The following is a 25357-nucleotide window of genomic DNA, read 5'->3' on the forward strand; positions in this document are numbered from 1 at the left end:
GAATTGTTGGTTGGTGAGTGGACTGCTGACCTCACAACCATGAAGGGCAATGGGGTTCGATAACTGATTCATGTTTCTGCATGTTTGCTGTCGGTGAGACCACTTGTCTCACCTCGCTGGCTATCAGGTCAACAAGGCTGGTCATGTCTTGGAGACAGTGTAGTAAGGTGACCTTGGAGACAGTGTAGTAAGGTGACCTTGGAGACAGTGTAGTAAGGTGACCTTGGAGACAGTGTAGTAAGGTGACCTTGGAGACAGTGTAGTAAGGTGACCTTGGAGACAGTGTAGTAAGGTGACCTTGGAGACAGTGTAGTAAGGTGACCTTGGAGACAGTGTAGTAAGGTGACCTTGGAGACAGTGTAGTAAGGTGACCTTGGAGACAGTGTAGTAAGGTGACCTTGGAGACAGTGTAGTAAGGTGACCTTGGAGACAGTGTAGTAAGGTGACCTTGGAGACAGTGTAGTAAGGTGACCTTGGAGACAGTGTAGTAAGGTGACCTTGGAGACAGTGTAGTAAGGTGACCTTGGAGACAGTGTAGTAAGGTGACCTTGGAGACAGTGTAGTAAGGTGACCTTGGAGACAGTGTAGTAAGGTGACCTTGGAGACAGTGTAGTAAGGTGACCTTGGAGACAGTGTAGTAAGGTGACCTTGGAGACAGTGTAGTAAGGTGACCTTGGAGACAGTGTAGTAAGGTGACCTTGGAGACAGTGTAGTAAGGTGACCTTGGAGACGGTGACCTTGGAGACAGTGTAGTAAGGTGACCTTGGAGACGGTGACCTTGGAGACAGTGTAGTAAGGTGTGGAGACGGTGACCTTGGAGACAGTGTAGTAAGGTGACCTTGGAGACGGTGACCTTGGAGACAGTGTAGTAAGGTGACCTTGGAGACGGTGACCTTGGAGACAGTGTAGTAAGGTGACCTTGGAGACGGTGACCTTGGAGACAGTGTAGTAAAGTGACCTTGGAGACAGTGTAGTAAGGTGACCTTGGAGACAGTGTAGTAAGGTGACCTAGGAGACAGTGACCTAGGAGACAGTGTAGTAAGGTGACCTTGGAGAAGGTGACCTTGGAGACAGTGTAGTAAAGTGACCTTGGAGACAGTGTAGTAAAGTGACCTAGGAGACAGTGACCTAGGAGACAGTGTAGTAAGGTGACCTTGGAGATGGTGACATTGGAGACAGTGTAGTAAAGTGACCTTAGAGAAGGTGACCTTGGAGACAGTGTAACAGGCTAACAACTTGTGGTTGTTGTCATGGTAGGGACGAGAGCTCAATAGGGAGATGGTACAGGACTTCCTCACACATGTGAATAGAGAAGATATAATTGAAGAGATTTGTAAAACTAACGAGGAAGGAGTATTGTGATGCACACACACACACACACACACACACACACACACACACACACACACACACACACACACACACACACACACACACACACACACACACACACACACACACACACACACACACACACCTAAATCATGTGAGTGGCCTACATTTGAAAGCCCTTGGCATGTGTAGAAAATTCCCATCATCCCAAAGATCCCTCTTTAAGGAGTAGGTCAGTCTCTGTTGTCAACAAAGAACTCCTTATTCTCATTCACGAGTCACATGCCGTCCCAGTTCAGACCGGAGAATTGGGTTTGGTTGACTTCCACTTTGGTCTGATGTGAAAACAAAAGATCAGTTTCTTCTTGTGTCTTAGTTCCAAAATAATAAAACAAGATGTTGAAATGACGTCAGACTACGGGAAACGACATGCTTTGGAACCGTGTGATTAGTCAAATCACTGACAATCCAGACCGCTGGATGCCCCCCCCGTGTGATTAGTCAAATCACTGACAATCCAGACCGCTGGATGTCAAATCCCCCCCCCGTGTGATTAGTCAAATCACTGGATACCCCCCCCCGTGTGATTAGTCAAATCCAGACCGCTGGATGCCCCCCCCCGTGTGATTAGTCAAATCACTGACGTGTGATTATCCAGACCGCTGGATGCCCCCCCCCGTGTGATTAGTCAAATCACTGACGCTGGATCCAGACCGCTGGATGCCCCTCCCCCCGTGTGATTAGTCAAATCACTGACGATCCAGACCGCTGGATGCCCCCCCCCCGTGTGATTAGTCAAATCACTGACGATCCAGACCGCTGGATGCCCCTCCCCCCGTGTGATTAGTCAAATCACTCCAGACCGCTGGATCCGTGTGAGTCAAACCGCTGGATGACCACTGGATGCCCCTCCCCCCGTGTGATTAGTCAAATCACTGACTATCCAGACCGCTGGATGCCCCTCCCCCGTGTGATTAGTCAAATCACTGACGATCCAGACCGCTGGATGCCCCTCCCCCGTGTGATTAGTCAAATCACTGACGATCCAGACCGCTGGATGCCCCTCCCCCGTGTGATTAGTCAAATCACTGGATGCCTCCCCCCCGATTAGTCGATCCAGACCTGGATGCCCCTCCCCCCGTGTGATTAGTCAAATCACTGACCGCTGGATCCCCCAGAGTCAAATCGCTGGATGCCCTGGATGCCCCTCCCCCGTGTGATTAGTCAAATCACTGACGATCCAGACCGCTGGATGCCCCTCCCCCGTGTGATTAGACTGCGATCCAGACCGCTGGATGCCCTCCCCCCGGAGGTAATATCTTACCAAGACTGCTTTATTGGTTTTCAATGCTTCTGTTAAAATTCCCGCTATAACCTTTAGTCCCCCTAAATGCAGCAACAGGCACACTTTTATGGCAAAATAAGAAGGCTATATAAAAAACTACAGCTGTTGAAAGAATTGGGTTGGCTTGGCCTCCCTTAACCTTAAATCATATTAATGAGCAGCGCAGTTTAATCACATAGCATCACGGATTCAACAACCGAAGGATTTGTCAATGGCTTTAAACTGAGAGTCAATATTGTGATATATCCCTTTACATTGTCTTTTCTTTATAGTAGATTATATTTCTATTCACAGGATTCAACTAAACTCAATTATTACTCTGACATTGAAGACATTGGGAGGTTCAACAGCAATATAAACGGAGTAATAACATGTCCAGACACGTCTATATTCCACATGTCCAGACACGGGTCTATATTCCACATGTCCAGACACGGGTCTATATTCCACATGTCCAGACACGGGTCTATATTCCACATGTCCAGACACGGGTTATATTCCACACCCCAGCCTGTCTTCTAAACTCCTGCTACTGGGGATTTAGGGAATGGGAAGAGAGTAGTAGTCTCAACTATTCCACGGGTCTATATTCCACACGTCCAGACACGGGTCTATATTCCACACCCCAGCCTGTCTTCCTGGTACTGGGGATTTAGGGAATGGGAAGAGAGTAGTAGTCTCAACTATTCCACGGGTCTATATTCCACACGTCCAGACACGGGTCTATATTCCACACCCCAGCCTGTCTTCCTGCTACTGGGGATTTAGGGAATGGGAAGAGAGTAGTAGTCTCAACTATTCCACGGGTCTATATTCCACACGTCCAGACACGGGTCTATATTCCACACCCCAGCCTGTCTTCCTGGTACTGGGGATTTAGGGAATGGGAAGAGAGTAGTAGTCTCAACTATTCCACGGGTCTATATTCCACACGTCCAGACACGGGTCTATATTCCACACCCCAGCCTGTCTTCCTGCTACTGGGGATTTAGGGAATGGGAAGAGAGTAGTAGTCTCAACTATTCCAAGGCAAAACATATCATTTCAAGGAATTCATTATATCCCAAACAAATTTGTATATGTACCTTCAAGTAAGGAAATTGATTGTTAAAAATGTATTGTAATGTGTTAACAGTTAATCCTACTGAAATCAATAATACCTTCAAAACATTGTATTCAGATCTTTACACGTCAGAATCACCTGAAGACAATTCAATTCTGAATGATTTTCTTGACCATGTGGAAACTCCTACCACTAGTACAGAGAAGAAACTGACCAACCTTTGTTCCCCTGGCCCAGACGGCTTCCCAATCCAACTCTACAAGACCTTTTCAATTACAGCACCGTGGGAGTTCCCCTGGCCCAGACGGCTTCCCAATCCAACTCTACAAGACCTTTTCAATTACAGCACCGTGGGAGTTCCCCTGGCCCAGACGGCTTCCCAATCCAACTCTACAAGACCTTTTCAGTTACAGCACCGTGGGAGTTCCCCTGGCCCAGACGGCTTCCCAATCCAACTCTACAAGACCTTTTCAATTACAGCACCGTGGGAGTTCCCCTGGCCCAGACGGCTTCCCAATCCAACTCTACAAGACCTTTTCAATTACAGCACCGTGGGAGTTCCCCTGGCCCAGACGGCTTCCCAATCCAACTCTACAAGACCTTTTCAGTTACAGCACCGTGGGAGTTCCCCTGGCCCAGACGGCTTCCCAATCCAACTCTACAAGACCTTTTCAATTACAGCACCGTGGGAGTTCCCCTGGCCCAGACGGCTTCCCAATCCAACTCTACAAGACCTTTTCAATTACAGCACCGTGGGAGTTCCCCTGGCCCAGACGGCTTCCCAATCCAACTCTACAAGACCTTTTCAATTACAGCACCGTGGGAGTTCCCCTGGCCCAGACGGCTTCCCAATCCAACTCTACAAGACCTTTTCAGTTACAGCACCGTGGGAGTTCCCCTGGCCCAGACGGCTTCCCAATCCAACTCTACAAGACCTTTTCAGTTACAGCACCGTGGGAGTTCCCTGGCCCAGACGGCTTCCCAATCCAACTCTACAAGACCTTTTCAATTACAGCACCGTGGGAGTTCCCCTGGCCCAGACGGCTTCCCAATCCAACTCTACAAGACCTTTTCAATTACAGCACCGTGGGAGTTCCCCTGGCCCAGACGGCTTCCCAATCCAACTCTACAAGACCTTTTCAATTACAGCACCGTGGGAGTTCCCCTGGCCCAGACGGCTTCCCAATCCAACTCTACAAGACCTTTTCAATTACAGCACCGTGGGAGTTCCCCTGGCCCAGACGGCTTCCCAATCCAACTCTACAAGACCTTTTCTGACAAATTGGACCCCTCCAGCTTGAAACGTTTGAAAACTCCCTGGACCAGGGTGTTTTACCCCAAACCCTGACACAGGCGTCGATCACACTTTAGTGGCTCATACAGACCGATCTCACTTTTAAATGAAGATGTAAAAATATTGTTGGAACGACTTGCCTCTCGAAAAGAATCCACTATAACAGACATCATATCGACGGACCAGACAGGTTTATTAAGGGCTGTCACTCCTTTTCTAATATTCAACATCTGCTTAACGCCATACACGTCTGCCTAACGCCATGCACGCCTGCTTACCGTCATGCACGCCTGCTTACCGTCATGCACGCCTGCTTACCGTCATGCACGCCTGCTTACCGTCATGCACGCCTGCTTACCGTCATGCACGCATGCTTACCGTCATGCACGCCTGCTTAACGTCATGCACGCCTGCTTAACGTCATGCACGCCTGCTTAACGTCATGCACGCCTGCTTAACGTCATGCACGTCTGCTTAACGTCATGCACGTCTGCTTAACGTCATGCACTCTCCTGCGCCGTCGGACTGTGGTTCTCTCTTTAGATGTGGAGAAGGCATTTGACAGGGTAGAATGGGAATATTTATTCTCTGTACTGGGAAAATTTTGCTTTGGTGCAAACTTCATTTCCTGTGTCTGACTGTTGTACTCAGGCATCAGTACTTACAAACAAACTTTGTTCACAGTATTTGCCATTATCATGGGCCCCATGCCAGGGATGTCCAATGTCACCTCTGTTATTTGCCCTGGCGATAGAACCCCTTTCTATTAAGCCAAAGTCCATACCCTCAATACATGGTATCTACAGACTGGAACAAAGTTTCCTTGTATAAAAACAAGTCATCTGCATACATCTCCGACCCCGTAGCGCGTGTCCCAGAGGTAGTGGACGAGCTGCGTAGGTTTGGTGTGTTTTCGGGCTATAAATTGAATTTCTCAAAAAAGTGAATGCTTTCCTATTAATTAAGCATTTCTGTACTTGTTCCAATGTCTCCCTCTTTTTTTTTACCAAAGTCTTTTTCACTTCAGTGGATAAGCTGATGTCTTTTTTCACTTCAGTGGATAAGCTGATGTCTTTTTTCACTTCGGTGGATAAGCTGATGTCTTGTTTCACTTCGGTGGATAAGCTGATGTCTTGTTTCACTTCAGTGGATAAGCTGATGTCTTGTTTCACTTCAGTGGATAAGCTGATGTCTTTTTCACTTCAGTGGATAAGCTGATGTCTTTTCTCACTTCAGTGGATAAGCTGATGTCTTTTCTCACTTCAGTGGATAAGCTGATGTCTTTTCTCTATGGGGAGGTGTGAATCCAGAATACCTAAAGCATTCCTCCAGAGAGATAGAACACACGGAGGACTAGCCCTTCCTAACTTTATACATTATTACTGGGCAGCAAATATACAAAATATGATTTACTGGTTCACACCTCAGAAACTGACTGGTGTCAAACAGAAGCCAACTCCTGTTTCTCCTCCTCTTTGTCAGCCCACTGCCAACCTCCCTCCTTCAGCGTCGCGCTACACATCCAATCTCCCTCCTTCAGCGTCGCGCTACACATCCAATCTCCCTCTCCCTCTCAACCAGACCCATGTCATCTCCTCCTAGGTATTATTATTCAACCAGACCCATATCATCTCCTCCTAGGTATTATTACTCAACCAGACCCATATCATCTCCTCCTAGGTATTATTACTCAACCAGACCCATATCATCTCCTCCTAGGTATTATTATTCAACCAGACCCATATCATCTCCTCCTAGGTATTATTATTCAACCAGACCCATATCATCTCCTCCTAGGTATTATTACTCAACCAGACCCATATCATCTCCTCCTAGGTATTATTACTCAACCAGACCCATATCATCTCCTCCTAGGTATTATTATTCAACCAGACCCATATCATCTCCTCCTAGGTATTATTACTCAACCAGACCCATATCATCTCCTCCTAGGTATTATTACTCAACCAGACCCATATCATCTCCTCCTAGGTATTATTACTCAACCAGACCCATATCATCTCCTCCTAGGTATTATTACTCAACCAGACCCATATCATCTCCTCCTAGGTATTATTACTCAACCAGACCCATATCATCTCCTCCTAGGTATTATTACTCAACCAGACCCATGTCATCTCCTCCTAGGTATTATTACTCAACCAGACCCATGTCATCTCCTCCTAGGTATTATTACTCAACCAGACCCATGTCATCTCCTCCTAGGTATTATTATTCAACCAGACCCATGTCATCTCCTCCTAGGTATTATTATTCAACCAGACCCATATCATCTCCTCCTAGGTATTATTACTCAACCAGACCCATATCATCTCCTCCTAGGTATTATTACTCAACCAGACCCATATCATCTCCTCCTAGGTATTATTATTCAACCAGACCCATATCATCTCCTCCTAGGTATTATTATTCAACCAGACCCATATCATCTCCTCCTAGGTATTATTACTCAACCAGACCCATATCATCTCCTCCTAGGTATTATTACTCAACCAGACCCATATCATCTCCTCCTAGGTATTATTACTCAACCAGACCCATATCATCTCCTCCTAGGTATTATTACTCAACCAGACCCATATCATCTCCTCCTAGGTATTATTACTCAACCAGACCCATATCATCTCCTCCTAGGTATTATTACTCAACCAGACCCATATCATCTCCTCCTAGGTATTATTACTCAACCAGACCCATATCATCTCCTCCTAGGTATTATTACTCAACCAGACCCATATCATCTCCTCCTAGGTATTATTATTCAACCAGACCCATGTCATCTCCTCCTAGGTATTATTACTCAACCAGACCCATGTCATCTCCTCCTAGGTATTATTACTCAACCAGACCCATGTCATCTCCTCCTAGGTATTATTACTCAACCAGACCCATATCATCTCCTCCTAGGTATTATTATTCAACCAGACCCATATCATCTCCTCCTAGGTATTATTATTCAACCAGACCCATATCATCTCCTCCTAGGTATTATTACTCAACCAGACCCATATCATCTCCTCCTAGGTATTATTACTCAACCAGACCCATATCATCTCCTCCTAGGTATTATTACTCAACCAGACCCATATCATCTCCTCCTAGGTATTATTACTCAACCAGACCCATATCATCTCCTCCTAGGTATTATTACTCAACCAGACCCATATCATCTCCTCCTAGGTATTATTACTCAACCAGGCCCATATCATCTCCTCCTAGGTATTATTACTCAACCAGGCCCATATCATCTCCTCCTAGGTATTATTACTCAACCAGACCCATAATTAATACAAAGGTATGGTGTGTATGTATGCTACATGCTCTCTAACCACCAGGCTAGGCTGCCTGCCGCCCCTCTAACCACCAGGCTAGGCTGCCTGCCGCCCCTCTAACCACCAGGCTAGGCTGCCTGCCGCCCCTCTAACCACCAGGCTAGGCTGCCTGCCGCCCCTCTAACCACCAGGCTAGGCTGCCTGCCGCACCTCTAACCACCAGGCTAGGCTGCCTGCCGCCCCTCTAACCACCAGGCTAGGCTGCCTGCCGCACCTCTAACCACCAGGCTAGGCTGCCTGCCGCACCTCTAACCACCAGGCTAGGCTGCCTGCCGCACCTCTAACCACCAGGCTAGGCTGCCTGCCGCACCTCTAACCACCAGGCTAGGCTGCCTGCCGCACCTCTAACCACCAGGCTAGGCTGCCTGCCGCCCCTCTAACCACCAGGCTAGGCTGCCTGCCGCCCCTCTAACCACCAGGCTGCCTGCCCCCTCTAACCACCAGGCTACCTGCCGCCCCTAAAGACAGCAAAGGTATGTTGTGTATGTATGCAACATGCTCTTCAATACAAAGGTATGTTGTGTATGTATACTACATGCTCTTCAATACAAAGGTATGTTGTGTGGGTATGATACATGCTCTTTATGTGCTTTTCAATACAAAGGTATGTTGTGTATGTATGCTACATGCTCTTTATGTGCTCTTCAATACAAGGGTATGTTGTGTATGTATGCTACATGCTCTTCAATACAAAGGTATGTTGTGTATGTATGCTACATGCTCTTTATGTGCTCTTCAATACAAGGGTATGTTGTGTATGTATGCTACATGCTCTTCAATACAAAGGTATGTTGTGTATGTATGCTACATGCTCTTCAATACAAGGGTATGTTGTGTATGTATGCTACATGCTCTTTAATACAAAGGTATGTTGTGTATGTACGCTACATGCTCTTCAATACAAAGGTATGTTGTGTATGTATGCTACATGCTCTTCAATACAAAGGTATGTTGTGTATGTATGCTACATGCTCTTTATGTGCTCTTCAATACAAAGGTGTGAAAATAAAAGGAAAGTGCCTGCTGTTGTTTAGAGCCACAGTATAAAACTCTGGACTTCATCTGAAATGAATCCAGATCTAATGAAGAGGCTACATTGTGATAAGAACATTTCTGTCTCTGTGTTATTGATTTAAAAGTGAATGACGGGTGGGTTGTTGAGCAACAAAGACGATGCCAGATCAACCGTGGAACAGACCCAGGAGGGTTGGCTGAGGAACAAAACGATGCCAGATCAACCGTGGAACAGACCCAGGAGGGTTGGCTGAGGAACAAAACGATGCCAGATCAACCGTGGAACAGACCCAGCAGGGTTGGCTGAGGAACAAAACGATGCCAGATCAACCGTGAAACAGACCCAGCAGGGTTGGCTGAGGAACAAAACGATGCCAGATCAACCGTGGAACAGACCCAGCAGGGTTGGCTGAGGAACAAAACGATGCGAGATCAACCGTGGAACAGACCCAGCAGGGTTGGCTGAGGAACAAAACGATGCCAGATCAACCGTGGAACAGACCCAGCAGGGTTGGCTGAGGAACAAAACGATGCCAGATCAACGTGAAACAGACCCAGCAGGGTTGGCTGAGGAACAAAACGATGCCAGATCAACCGTGGAACAGACCCAGCAGGGTTGGCTGAGGAACAAAACGATGCCAGATCAACCGTGAAACAGACCCAGCAGGGTTGGCTGAGGAACAAAACGATGCCAGATCAACCGTGGAACAGACCCAGCAGGGTTGGCTGAGGAACAAAACGATGCGAGATCAACGTGGAACAGACCCAGCAGGGTTGGCTGAGGAACAAAGGATTGTTCACAACATGGAAACTATATATACATTCGCACAATGAGCACTTGTTGTCTCTTAAATGCATCGTTATAGTTGTTGATTAGCTAGCTAGCTAATTTTATCCCCATTAGCATTGACATGACAAGAGTCAAAACAAGACATGGAGTCAAGACACAATGAGACTAAACGAGCAGCCTAGGATTCCCAACATGGCAGCTTCTTGTCATTGTTGCTATGTGACCGTCCAGGATCATAACATTACACAGACTGCTGCCCCCTCGACGCAACGCACATCGTTTTCATGACGTTGTCAGCCATCCCCTCTATAGTTACTGGTCTCTTCAAGACAACACACACAACATGGTCTACAGCAACATGACCAACAGCCTTAGTTTGGTCAATGTGGATGATAATAGATGTTTTATAGACTAACAAGACAGCAATTCGCTGGTCATTGATAGTCTGCTGAGAGTCCGTCAATGGGTTGGCCAGAATACAGTAGACCACTGTCAACAGTCTAGTACGAGTGCCTTGGCTTCTCTAGCTACTGAAAGACAGACAGAATTATCAAACACTATTGGCTGTGAGCTGGACAGACAGCCAGAAAGACATCAATCCAGCCAGCCAGAAAGAAAGACAGCCAGAAAGACAGACAGACAGCTAGCCAGAAAGACATCAGGCCAGCCAGAAAGACAGACAGCTAGCCAGAAAGACATCAGGCCAGCCAGAAAGACAGACATCAGGCCAGCCAGAAAGACAGACATCAGGCCAGCCAGAAAGACAGACATCAGGCCAGAAAGACATCAGGCCAGAAAGACAGACAGACATCAGGCCAGAAAGACAGACAGACATCAGGCCAGAAAGACAGACAGACATCAGGCCAGAAAGACATCAGGCCAGCCAGAAAGACAGACAGCTAGCCAGACATGGGTAAAACAGTCAGTCACACTCAGAATAGCCTTCACTCATCCAACCGATTTTCATCAGACACAGTCATACACATTGAACTGAGGGATGTGAGTGAAGTCACCCGTCTCCTCACACCATAACGGTTCCAGTACATTAGTAGTTTAGACAGGGGCCAGCCCTCTGTGGGAGAAGAGAGACTGTGACCTACCGATGCTGTGGCCTTTACAGCAGCCCAAACCAACACAGCTGTGTGGTGCAGCCTAAACCCTGACAGGAAGGAGCTTCCAGTCCAACTACAATGGACGAATGCACATGCAAATCCACACACAAGGTCTGACAGACTCAAATGAATATGTAATTCAGATGAAGTTACACCATACTGCTGGTACACTGGGCAGAGAGGTCTGTAGACCTAGACGAGACACTGGGCAGAGAGGTCTGTAGACCTAGAGGAGACACTGGTACACTGGGCAGAGAGGTCTGTAGACCTAGAGGAGACACTGGTACACTGGGCAGAGAGGTCTGTAGACCTAGACGAGACACTGGGCAGAGAGGTCTGTAGACCTAGAGGAGACACTGGTACACTGGGCAGAGAGGTCTGTAGACCTAGAGGAGACACTGGTACACTGGGCAGAGAGGTCTGTAGACCTAGAGGAGACACTGGTACACTGGGCAGAGAGGTCTGTAGACCTAGGCGAGACACTGGTACACTGGGCAGAGAGGTCTGTAGACCTAGAGGAGACACTGGTACACTGGGCAGAGAGGTCTGTAGACCTAGAGGAGACACTGGTACACTGGGCAGAGAGGTCTGTAGACCTAGAGGAGACACTGGTACACTGGGCAGAGAGGTCTGTAGACCTAGGCGAGACACTGGTACACTGGGCAGAGAGGTCTGTAGACCTAGACGAGACACTGGTACACTGGGCAGAGAGGTCTGTAGACCTAGACGAGACACTGGTACACTGGGCAGAGAGGTCTGTAGACCTAGACGAGACACTGGTACACTGAGCAGAGAGGTCTGTAGACCTAGACGGGACAGTGGTACACTGGGCTGAGGTGTCTGTAGACCTAGAGGAGACGTTGTAGAGACACTGGTACACTGGGCAGAGAGGTCTGTAGACCTAGACGAGACACTGGTACACTGAGCAGAGAGGTATGTAGACCAAGAGGAGACACTGGTACACTGGGCAGAGAGGTCTGTAGACCAAGAGGAGACGTTGTAGAGACACTGGTACACTGGGCAGAGAGGTCTGTAGACCAAGAGGAGACGTTGTAGAGACACTGGTACACTGGGCAGAGAGGTCTGTAGACCAGGAGAACACAGTGTAGAGACAGTGGTACACTGGGCAGAGAGGTCTGTAGACAAGGAGAACACAGTGTAGAGACAGTGGTACACTGGGCAGAGGTCTGTAGACAAGGAGAACACAGTGTAGAGACACTGGTACACTGGGCAGAGAAGTCTGTAGACCAGGAGAACACAGTGTAGAGGAGACGTTGTAGAGACACCGTACGTACAATGTACACCTCATAGGGGGAGACCTTATCGTGACACACACACACACACACACATGTACAGAGGCACACACACACACACACACACACACACACACACACACACACACACACACACACACACACACACACACACACACACACACACACACACACACACACACACACACACACACACACACACACACACACACACACACACACACACACAATAGTGGGAAGGAGGTTACAGGAAGCTAGTGCCATCATATGAAACCCCTTATCGTGTAGGAACAGAGACAGACACGGTTGAGAGAGGAAGCACAAAGGACTGAAGGGAGAGGTCTGGCATGAGGCTGAAGATACTAGACAGGCCCTACATGCTCTAGATTCAATCAATTAACTGTAGTGTAGTCACTCACGGAGAACAGCATGGAGCTTGTAACATCAGGGTAGTGAATAGAGGTCGACCGGTTATTGGAGGACCAAAAAAAGACGATACCGATTAATCTGCCGACTTTTATAAATATATTTTTAATAATGACTATTACAATACTGAATTAACAATGAACATCTTTATGTTAACTTAATATAATACATCAATAAAATGTTGCCTCAAATAAAATAATGAAACGTGTTCAATTTGGTTTAAATAATGCAAAAACAAAGTGTTGGAGAAGGAAGTAAAAGTGCAATATGTGCTATGTAAAAAAAGCTAACGTTTAAGTTCCTTGCTCAGAACATGAGAACATATGAAAGCTGGTGGTTCCTTTTAACATGAGTCATCTTCTGCAAGCCGTTTCTAACAGTTGCTCTCCTCCCTAGGGTGGGGAGGCCTCTTTCCAGTTATTAGTTTCACTGTTATCACAAGTCGACAGTTCAGTTGTCCTTGAATGTCTCAACTATACCCTGCTCATATTGCAAAATAGTAACACAATGGCATAGTCTTTAAAAAGTCTAGTCACACACATTATTGGATTACGACTCTGACACAATTCATACAATTATATGGTTTCAGGGTGGAATACTTTAGTCATTATCATCAACCTGCCACACAGTCTCCTCGTGGAGTGCAATATCATCAGCCATATTCGGCATCCAAAAATGTCAATTACCAATTGATATGAAAACCTGAAATCGGCTCTAATTAATCAGTCGACCTCTAGTAGTGAATTTGATTCCCAGGACCACCCATACGTAAAATGTATGCACGTACAACTGTAAGTCACTTTAGATAAAAGTATCCCACGCGCCAGGCCTCCCCCGCGCCAGGCCTCCCCCGCGCCAGGCCTGCTCCACATTAGGCCTCCCCTGCGTCAGGCCTGCTCCACATTAGGCCTCCCCTGCGTCAGGCCTGCTCCACATTAGGCCTCCCCTGCGTCAGGCCTGCTCCACATTAGGCTTCCTCTACATGGTATAAATTATTATATAGTTATGAGCAGCTAGATAGACCCACTAGCCTACACCCAAAATAATATGAAAAAAAGTTCAGGGACCAGGCTATAGAAGGAGACAACAGATCTGGGACCAGGCTATAGAAGGAGACAACAGATCTGGGACCGGGCTATAGAAGGAGACAACAGATCTGGGACCAGGCTATAGAAGGAGACAACAGGTCTGGGACCAGGCTATAGAAGGAGACAACAGATCTGGAACCTACCAATGTACTACTAGGCTATAGAAGAAGACAACAGATCTGGAACCTACCAATGTACTACTAGGCTATAGAAGGAGACAACAGATCTGGGACCAGGCTATAGAAGGAGACAACAGATCTGGAACCAGGCTATAGAAGGAGACAACAGATCTGGAACCTACCAATGTACTACTAGGCTATAGAAGGAGACAACAGATCTGGGACCAGGCTATAGAAGGAGACAACAGATCTGGGACCAGGCTATAGAAGGAGACAACAGGTCTGGGACCAGGCTATAGAAGGAGACAACAGGTCTGGAACCAGGCTACAGAAGAGACAACAGATCTGGGACCAGGCTATAGGAGACAACAGATCTGGAACCAGGCTATAGAAGGAGACAACAGATCTGGAACCAGGCTACAGAAGGAGACAACAGGTCTGGAACCAGGCTATAGAAGGAGACAACAGATCTGGAACCAGGCTACAGAAGGAGACAACAGGTCTGGAACCAGGCTACAGAAGAGACAACAGATCTGGGACCTACCAATGTACTACTAGGCTATAGAAGGAGACAACAGGTCTGGGACCAGGCTATAGAAGGAGACAACAGGTCTGGGACCAGGCTATAGAAGAGACAACAGATCTGGGACCTACCAATGTACTACTAGACTACCCCAAATACATCACTATAACGTTAGTCATCATCACCTAACAAGGACCCACCAGTGTGGATGTACACAGAATGTCTATTGTTAGTCCACAGTGTCTGTGGTGATTTGTCTCTACTACAGATCTGCATTTGTCAACATGATGAAGAGTTGGTGTTGGCTATGCAAATAGCCAGTGGCACATCCTGTTCGTCAACTGGCTCCTTCCACTTGATTGACTGTATCTATATGGCTGCGTTCACACAGGCAAACCAATTATGATATTTTTCCCACTAATTGGTCTTCGGTAACCCTGTCTTTGGATTGTCCATCTGTATATGCTCTAATGGCTATCAGTAACATTTAAACTAACTATCTACTAAACCTGAACTTAACCCTTATTCTAAACCTAACCATAACCCTGATCCTAAACCTAACCCTTATTCTAAACCTAACCCTAATCCTAAACCTAACCCTTATTCTAAACCTAACCCTAATCCTAAACCTAACCCTTATTCTAAACCTAACCCTAATCCTAAACCTAACCCTTATTCTAAACCTAACCCTTATTCTAAACCTAACCCTTATTCTAAACCTAATCCTAAACCTAACCCTAATCCTAAACCTAACCCTAAACCTAACCCTAACCCTAATTCTAAACCTAACCCTGATCCTAAACCTAACCCTTATTCTAAACCTAACCCTAACCCTGATCCTAAACCTAACCCTGATCCTAAACCTAACCCTGATCCTAAACCTAACCCTGATCCTAAACCTAACCCTGATCCTAAACCTAACCCTGATCCTAAACCTAACCCTGATCCTAAACCTAACCCTGATCCTAAACCTAACCCTGATCCTAAACCTAACCCTGATCCTAAACCTAACCCTGATCCTAAACCTAACCCTGATCCTAAACCTAACCCTTATTCTAAACCTAACCCTTATTCTAAACCTAACCCTTATTCTAAACCTAACCTTAACCCTTATTCTAAACCATCGCAAGCAGATGCTTATCAACAGATAGTTTGTTGATAGTAATGACCATCTGTAAACCATCTACAGATGGACTATCCAAATAATGTGTAACCTGGTCAGTGACTTTGTCCCCAATACTTGAAAAGGCACCGAGCAAACTAGATGAAGTGATGATAAACATCTTAGTAACACAATTCTATTACTGTATTATGAGCTAGCTGTGTGTGTCGTGCCATGGGCATTACTGCAATGGGACTGATGACTAGCTGGCTGTATTGAGCTGTGTAGGGGGGGTCGGACGGTAGAGGAGGGGAGACAGTCATGCATATTGAAGGCCCTGGAGGGGGTGAACATCTGATCTCAGCTGGGCCCAATCTCAGATGCAGCCAGTTGTTCATTGAGGCGAGACATCCATGGGTCTGTCTGGTTCGCTAAACATGTGTTACTAACAGACTTTCTAAATCTGTGTCAATTCTCTCACTCAAACTCTTTCTCTCCAGTCTCCACTCTTTGGGCTCAAGTGGATCACATTCTAAACGTTACGGATCCTGGCATGCGTTTCTAAATCATTACATACTTTTGTAATCTGTCAATCGATACAATAATTAGCTAGCTATCTGGATGATTTAGTGTTTTCAAACAATGCTCAAATCCGCTAGCTCACGTTTAGCATTGGTGACTCAAAATAGCTGGCTGGTGAAATGCAATCAACTGAAAATAATGCACGTCTCGTTTCTTACCTCGTTGACTCCGGTTGCTGCAGACCGGGATATTATGAATATTAGGACGTGATCTATAAGACAGTCTTCGATTCACAGTTTCGCTGATTTTGATGTGATCTATTTTCCCTTTCTCTCCCTGACCTCCAATCCGTTTACTGTATAAATACATCCAGCTTGTCTTGCATCAAGCCGACGTGAACGGTGTATGTGCGCAACCTAGTTTATGGCCAACCATGTATCCTATCAGTCAAGCATCATTCTCAGCTTCTGTTACACATCATGGACGACACGCATTGCCCATTTAAACGCACAATTACGTTCATTTTACTTAGATAACAACAATAAAGATAAAGATGTGAGTGTATACAGTGTCATTTCCTTATAGTGCCTCATTATTTGACATGATGAGACTTTCCTGAGTGTCCTCTGGTGGTGAGTTATAGTTACCTGGTTGACAGTCTTTTTTAACTAACATTCCACTCCTTGTAGAACAAGCACCATGTCATTTATTTGATTTATTTCACCTTTATTTTATCAGGGAGTCATAACAAGACCAAGGTTTCGTTTACAGATGAGCTCTAAATTACATACATCACAAAGAATTACACACCTCAAAATATAAATACAAAATGCCAGCAGAAAGAAAAACATGGTCATAAAAGACCAACACATGAATCAGTAATGAGGTCATGTACCGAAGAACCTCCAAAGGAGTGGAATGTTAGCGACTGGCAACCAGTCTAAGTTATAGTTACTACCACACAAAAACAAAAAAAACTTCATAGAGCTTTACTGACCTCTAGTGGTGGTATAGCTGAAATGTCGGTATTTGTATTTTTGTATTTATGTATTTATTAAGCCAAGGCAGCAGCTACTCTTCCCGGGGTCCAACTAAATGAAGGCAACATTACAATGCAGATTTCACAACATATTAAGTTTGTGCTTTCAGGCCTCTCCTCTACTACCACATATCTATAACACAAAATACATGTGTACATGTGTGTATATAGTGCGTATCATCTCAAATCAAAATGTATTTGTCACGTGCACCGAATACAACATGTGTAGTAGACCTTACAGTGAACTGCTGAATACAACAGGTGTAGTAGACCTTACAATGAACTGCTGAATACAACAGGTGTAGTAGACCTTACAGTGAACTGCTGAATACAACAGGTGTAGTAGACCTTACAGTGAACTGCTGAATACAACAGGTGTAGTAGACCTTACAGTGAACTGCTGAATACAACAGGTGTAGTAGACCTTACAGTGAACTGCTGAATACAACAGGTGTAGTAGACCTTACAGTGAACTGCTGAATACAACAGGTGTAGTAGACCTTACAGTGAACTGCTGAATACAACAGGTGTAGTAGACCTTACAGTGAACTGCTGAATACAACAGGTGTAGTAGACCTTACAGTGAACTGCTGAATACAACAGGTGTAGTAGACCTGAATACAGTGAACTGCTGAATACAACAGGTGTAGTAGACCTTACAGTGAACTGCTGAATACAACAGGTGTAGTAGACCTTACAGTGAACTGCTGAATACAACAGGGTGTAGTAGACCTGAATACAACAGTGAACTGCTGAATACAACAGGTGTAGTAGATCTTACAGTGAAATGCTGAATACAACAGGTGTAGTAGACCTTACAGTGAACTACTGAATACAACAGGTGTAGTAGACCTTACAGTGAACTGCTGAATACAACAGGTGTAGTAGACCTTACAGTGAAATGCTGAATACAACAGGTGTAGTAGACCTTACAGTGAAAGTGAACTGCTGAATACAACAGGTGTAGTAGACCTTACAGACCTGAAGTGCTGAATACAACAGGTGTAGTAGACCTTACAGTGAACTGCTGAATACAACAGGTGTAGTAGACCTTACAGTGAAATGAACTACTGAATACAACAGGTGTAGTAGACCTTACAGTGAACTGCTGAATACAACAGGTGTAGTAGACCTTACAGTGAAATGCTGAATACAACAGGTGTAGTAGACCTTACAGTGAAATGCTGAATACAACAGGTGTAGTAGACCTTACAGTGAACTGCTGAATACAACAGGTGTAGTAGACCTTACAGTGAAATGCTGAATACAACAGGTGTAGTAGACTTTACAGTGAAATGCTGAATACAACAGGTGTAGTAGACCTTACAGTGAAATGCTGAATACAACAGGTGTAGTAGACCTTACAGTGAAATGCTGAATACAACAGGTGTAGTAGACCTTACAGTGAAATGCTGAATACAACAGGTGTAGTAGACCTTACAGTGAAATGCTGAATACAACAGGTGTAGTAGACCTTACAGTGAAATGCTGAATACAACAGGTGTAGTAGACCTTACAGTGAAATGCTGAATACAACAGGTGTAGTAGACCTTACAGTGAAATGCTTACTAACAAGCCCTTAACCAACAATGCAGTTTTAAGAAAATAGAAAAAAGTAAGAGATAAGAATAACAAATAATTAAAAATCAGCAGTAAATAACATTAGTGGGGCTATATACAGGAGGTACCAGTACATATCAGTAGTGGGGCTATATACAGGAGGTACTAGTACATATCAATAGTGGGGCTATATACAGGAGTTACTAGTACATATCAATAGTGGGGCTATATACAGGAGGTACCAGTACATATCAGTAGTGGGGCTATATACAGGAGGTAGTAGGGGCTATATACAGGAGGTACCAGTACATATCAATAGTGGGGCTATATACAGGAGGTACCAGTACATATCAATAGTGGGGCTATATACAGGATGTACCAGTACATATCAATAGTGGGGCTATATACAGGAGGTACCAGTACATATCAATAGTGGGGCTATATACAGGAGGTACCAGTACATATCAATAGTGGGGCTATATACAGGAGGTACCAGTACATATCAATAGTGGGGCTATATACAGGATGTACCAGTACATATCAGTAGTGGGGCTATATACAGGAGGTACCAGTACATATCAATAGTGGGGCTATATACAGGATGTACCAGTACATATCAGTAGTGGGGCTATATACAGGATGTACCAGTACATATCAGTAGTGGGGCTATATACAGGAGGTACCAGTACATATCAATAGTGGGGCTATATACAGGAGGTACCAGTACATATCAATAGTGGGGCTATATACAGGAGGTACCAGTACATATCAATAGTGGGGCTATATACAGGAGGTACCAGTACATATCAATAGTGGGGCTATATACAGGAGGTACCAGTACATATCAATAGTGGGGCTATATACAGGAGGTACCAGTACATATCAGTAGTGGGGCTATATACAGGAGGTACTAGTACATATCAATAGTGGGGCTATATACAGGAGGTACCAGTACATATCAATAGTGGGGCTATATACAGGAGGGGTACATATCAATACAGGAGGTACCAGTACATATCAATAGTGGGGCTATATACAGGAGGTACCAGTACATATCAATAGTGGGGCTATATACAGGAGGTACTAGTACATATCAATAGTGGGGCTATATACAGGAGGTACCAGTACATATCAGTAGTGGGGCTATATACAGGAGGTACTAGTACATATCAATAGTGGGGCTATATACAGGAGGTGCCAGTACATATCAATAGTGGGGCTATATACAGGAGGTACCAGTACATATCAATAGTGGGGCTATATACAGGAGGTACCAGTACATATCAATAGTGGGGCTATATACAGGAGGTACTAGTACATATCAATAGTGGGGCTATATACAGGAGGTACCAGTACATATCAATAGTGGGGCTATATACAGGAGGTACCAGTACATATCAATAGTGGGGCTATATACAGGAGGTACCAGTACATATCAATAGTGGGGCTATATACAGGAGGTACCAGTACATATCAATAGTGGGGCTATATACAGGAGGTACCGGCACCGGTGTCGAGGTAATTGAGGTAATTATGTAGAGGTAGGTAGAGTTATTAAAGTGTCTATGTATAGATAATAACAGAGAGTAGCAGCAGCGAGGGGGGGGGGCAACACAAGTAGTCTGGGTGGCCATTTGATTAGCTGGTCGTGAGTCTTATGGCTTGGGGGTAGAAGCTGTTTAGAAGCCTCTTGGACCTAGGACTTGGCGCTCCGGTACCACTTGCCATGTCGTAGCACAGAGAACAGTCTATGACCAGGGTGGCCGGAGTCTTTGATAATTTTTAGGGCCTTCCTCTGACAACGCCTGATATAGAGGTCCTGGATGGCAAGAAGCTTGGCCCCAGTGATGTACTGGGCCGTACGCACTACCCTCTGTAAAACCTTTTGAGGATCTGAGGACTGTGCCAAATCTTTTCAGTGTCCTAAGGGGAAATATGTTTTGTCGTGCCCTCTTCACGACTGTCTTGATGTGCATGGACCATGTTAGTTTGTTGGTGATGTGTCCTCTTCACGACTGTCTTGATGTGCTTGGACCATGTTAGTTTGTTGGTGATGTGTCCTCTTCACGACTGTCTTGATGTGCTTGGACCATGTTAGTTTGTTGGTGATGTGTCCTCTTCACGACTGTCTTGATGTGCATGGACCATGTTAGTTTGTTGGTGATGTGTCCTCTTCACGACTGTCTTGATGTGCTTGGACCATGTTAGTTTGTTGGTGATGTGTCCTCTTCACGACTGTCTTGATGTGCATGGACCATGTTAGTTTGTTGGTGATGTGTCCTCTTCACGACTGTCTTGATGTGCTTGGACCATGTTAGTTTGTTGGTGATGTGTCCTCTTCACGACTGTCTTGATGTGCTTGGACCATGTTAGTTTGTTGGTGATGTGGCCCCCACGTACTTGAAGCTCTCAACCTGCTCCACTACAGCCCCATCGATGAGAATGGGGAGGTGCTCGGACCTCCTTTTCCTGTAGTCCACAATCATCTCCTTGGTCTTGATCACATTGAGGGAGAGATTGTTGTCCTGGCACCACCCGGCCAGGTCTCTGACCTCCTCCCTATGTGCTGTCTCATGGTTGTTGGTGATCAGGCACTGTTGTGTCAGCAACAAACTTAATGTTGGTGTTGGAGTCATGCCTGACCGTGCAGTCATGAGTGAACAGGGAGTACAGGAGGGGACTGAGCACGAACCCCTGAGGGGCCCCCATGTTGAGGATCAGCGTGGCGGAAGTGTTGTTACCTACCCTTACCACCTGGGGGCGGCCCGTCAGGAAGTCCAAGATCCAGTTGCAGAGGGAGGTGTTTAGTCCCAGGATCCCTGGCTTAGTGATGAGTTTTGAGGGCACTATGGTGTTGAATGCTGAGCTGCAGTCAATGAATAGCATTCTCACATAGGTGTTCCTTTTGTCCAGGTGGGAAAGAACAATGTGGAGCACAATAGAGATTGCATCATCTGCATGTGTTTGCATGCATGTGTCTATGTTTGTGTTGCTTCACAGTACCTGCTGTTCCATAAGGAATTTGATTTGTTATCTCATTTTACTTCTGGCATGAGTTACTTGATGTGGAATAGAGTTCCATGTAGTTATGGCTCTATGTAGTACTGTGTGCCTCCCATAGTCTGTTCTGGACTTGGGGACTGTGAAAAGACCTCTTGTGGCTTGTCTTGTGGGGTATGTATGGGTGTCCGAGCTGTGTGCCAGTAGTTTAAACCGACAGCTCGGTGCATTCAACATGTCACAATACCTCTCACAAATACAAGTACAGTCTGAAACTAACCGCAGCTCTGCGTTGTGTTGCTGTCATTTATTTATTAAATCTGCTGGGGATATTCTTTAGGAACTTTACGGTAAAGGCCCTGTATCCTCAAATACAGGATATTGTGATTGACATTACATTGGTCCAATAGTTGGAACGATCATTTTATCAATAACCAATAGGTATTCATGTTGGGCGGGATCTTACCTTGCGTGCAAGTAAAGGGAATAAATCAGAAATCAGCGGTTCAAACTAGCTAATATTTATGAACGGTCATGTAGCTAATATTGATGATGGATTATCGAAAATTATTTAACGGTGGATACGGAGACAGAAACTCTGATCATCACTAAACACAACATCAGGTAGGTTGCTGCAACGCGTTGTTTGCTAGAATAACTAACGTCAGCAATTTTAGCAAACGCCAGTTAACTTTAGCGAGCTCACTAGCCATTCTGAAAATGTAAATGTGTTTATCTGTCTTGCAAATAATGTTAGCTTATTAGCTAAACATTTCTATTAAAAAATGACTAATGCTAGTTAGTTTGCTATATGATATTTCTAAGTAACGTTTAGGTGCAACTAGCTGCAGCTGTGGTCAAATAACGTTCTAGTTATTCTTCGGCCTCGCAGAATAACTTGTCATTAGTGACATTGTAAATGTGTGTGTCTGACTGTATCTAGACAGCTAGTTAACTCGTGTGCCGTTTGAATGCACAATAAAGGTGCATCATGGCTCTATTCTCTCTGACCCTTTCTTCCCAGGGGCCAGCAACCTGTATTTCCACTGTAGGTGTACTACCGGTGTACCTGTGGGGCCACCATGTCTCTCGCTCAGAGAGTCCTCCTCACCTGGATCTTCACCCTGGCCTTCCTCATCATGCTCGTCCTCAAACTAGATGGCAAAGTCCACTGGAACTGGTTCCTCACCTTTCTACCCGTATGGGTCTTCGACGGCATCCTCCTCCTCATGTTACTCGTCAAGATGGTCGCCAGGTGTAAAGCGGGACACGACCCTCGTAACGGCTCCCAGGACCTGAAGAAGAAGGCCTGGTACCTGGCGTCCATGCTGCTGAAGCTGGGCTTCTGTCTGACGCTGTGCGCCCGGCTGGAGAAGCTTACCCATATCAAGCTCACCTTTGTGTGTATTCCTCTATGGTGCTTGTTGCTGGGAGCCATGGTGGAGCTGGGCTATAACATCTTCCCCGAGAGGAGAGAGGCATGAGAGAGGGATGGAGGAGGCTGGAAGGAACACACACACCTCATTCTTTAGTGGGGTTATTTCAGCTGTTTGCAAAATCACAAACTCCCCTTCATTTGTTATGACATGAAGTGTTATCCCGTTGACCAAGCTTTGCTCTCGTGCCAACAGTACTGCTTATCAGAGACGGTGCCTTCAGGAGGTTCTAAAACGGATGTAAATGGTACAGGTCATGTAGATGTCAGATAAACTAAGTCACATTACTATCTATAATAATAATAATAATATCTAAAGGTTTCCAGACATTGTCCTTGACGTCAGCATCTTTTGTGTTGTAAAATCTTTCATACTTTGTGGGACGACAAATGATTGTCGTAGTGTTTGGGAGACGGGGCTCTTCCTATGTAAAGCCATTCAGTTTAAATGTGATCTACCTGTAGTGTTTGGGAGACGGGGCTCTTCCTATGTAAAGCCATTCAGTTTAAATGTGATCTACCTGTAGTGTTTGGGAGACGGGGCTCTTCCTATGTAAAGCCATTCAGTTTAAATGTGATCTACCTGTAGTGTTTGGAAGACTGGGCTCTTCATATGTAAAGCCATTCAGTTTAAATGTGATCTACCTGTAGTGTTTGGGAGACGGTTATGTAAAGCAATTCAGTTTAAATTGATTTACCTTTCAGTATTGGTGAATAAATGGATCTTCCTATGTTAAACCATTCAGTCTAAATTTGATTTACCTGTAGTGCCTTTGAGCTTTCTTCCAGAATAGATGAGCAGACAAGTCTCAATGCACTACCAGCCATATTGGATAGATGACCAGGCAAGTTCAATGCACTAAAGCCACATTGGATAGATCTGATTTTGTTTAGTCTCAATGCACATATCCATTTATTATTTTCCTTTCAGTATAGATGACCATAAAGTCTCAATGCACTACCAGCCATATTGGATAGATGAAACAATTCAATGCACTACCAGCCATATTTAGATGACCAGGCAAGTCTCAATGCACTACCAGCCATATTGGATAGATGAGCAGACAAGTCTCAATGCACTACCAGCCATATTGGATAGATGACCAGGCAAGTCTCAATGCACTACCAGCCATATTGGATAGATGACCAGGCAAGTCTCAATGCACTACCAGCCATATTGGATAGATGACCAGACAAGTCTCAATGCACTACCAGCCATATTGGATAGATGACCAGACAAGTCTCAATGCACTACCAGCCATATTGGATAGATGACCAGACAAGTCTCAATGCACTACCAGCCATATTGGATAGATGACCAGACAAGTCTCAATGCACTACCAGCCATATTGGATAGATGACCAGACAAGTCTCAATGCACTACCAGCCATATTGGATAGATGACCAGACAAGTCTCAATGCACTATCAGCCATATTGGATAGATGACCAGACAAGTCTCAATGCACTACCAGCTGTATTGGATAGATGACCAGACAAGTCTCAATGCACTACCAGCCATATTGGATAGATGACCAGACAAGTCTCAATGCACTACCAGCCATATTGGATAGATGACCAGACAAGTCTCAATGCACTACCAGCCATATTGGATAGATGACCAGACAAGTCTCAATGCACTACCAGCCATATTGGATAGATGACCAGACAAGTCTCAATGCACTACCAGCCATATTGGATAGATGACCAGACAAGTCTCAATGCACTACCAGCCATATTGGATAGATGACCAGACAAGTCTCAATGCACTATCAGCCATATTGGATAGATGACCAGACAAGTCTCAATGCACTACCAGCCATATTGGATAGATGACCAGACAAGTCTCAATGCACTACCAGCCATATTGGATAGATGACCAGACAAGTCTCAATGCACTACCAGTCATATTGGATAGATGACCAGACAAGTCTCAATGCACTACCAGCCATATTGGATAGATGACCA

At 45.3% G+C, this 25357-nt stretch overlaps 1 protein-coding gene across 1 annotated transcript; it reads left to right on the forward strand.

Annotated features, from left to right (window-relative positions):
* The first annotated feature begins 22414 nt into the window (after nt 1–22414).
* On the forward strand, nt 22415–24050 carry LOC124027317 (transmembrane protein 60-like). Its single transcript, XM_046339777.1, has 2 exons — nt 22415–22580; nt 22981–24050. Exon 2 carries the CDS (start codon nt 23039–23041, stop codon nt 23438–23440), a length of 402 nt encoding a protein of 133 aa, XP_046195733.1. The 5' UTR covers nt 22415–22580; nt 22981–23038; the 3' UTR covers nt 23441–24050.
* Nucleotides 24051–25357: the final 1307 nt, after the last annotated feature.

The sequence above is a fragment of the Oncorhynchus gorbuscha genome, unplaced genomic scaffold (assembly GCF_021184085.1).
Source record: "Oncorhynchus gorbuscha isolate QuinsamMale2020 ecotype Even-year unplaced genomic scaffold, OgorEven_v1.0 Un_scaffold_3090, whole genome shotgun sequence".
In the NCBI taxonomy this organism is placed as follows: Eukaryota; Metazoa; Chordata; class Actinopteri; order Salmoniformes; family Salmonidae; genus Oncorhynchus; species Oncorhynchus gorbuscha.

Coding starts and splice junctions, on each gene's coding strand:
- LOC124027317 (XM_046339777.1), top strand. CDS start 23,039: ATGTCTCTCGCTCAGAGAGTCCTCCTCACCTGGATCTTCACCCTGGCC.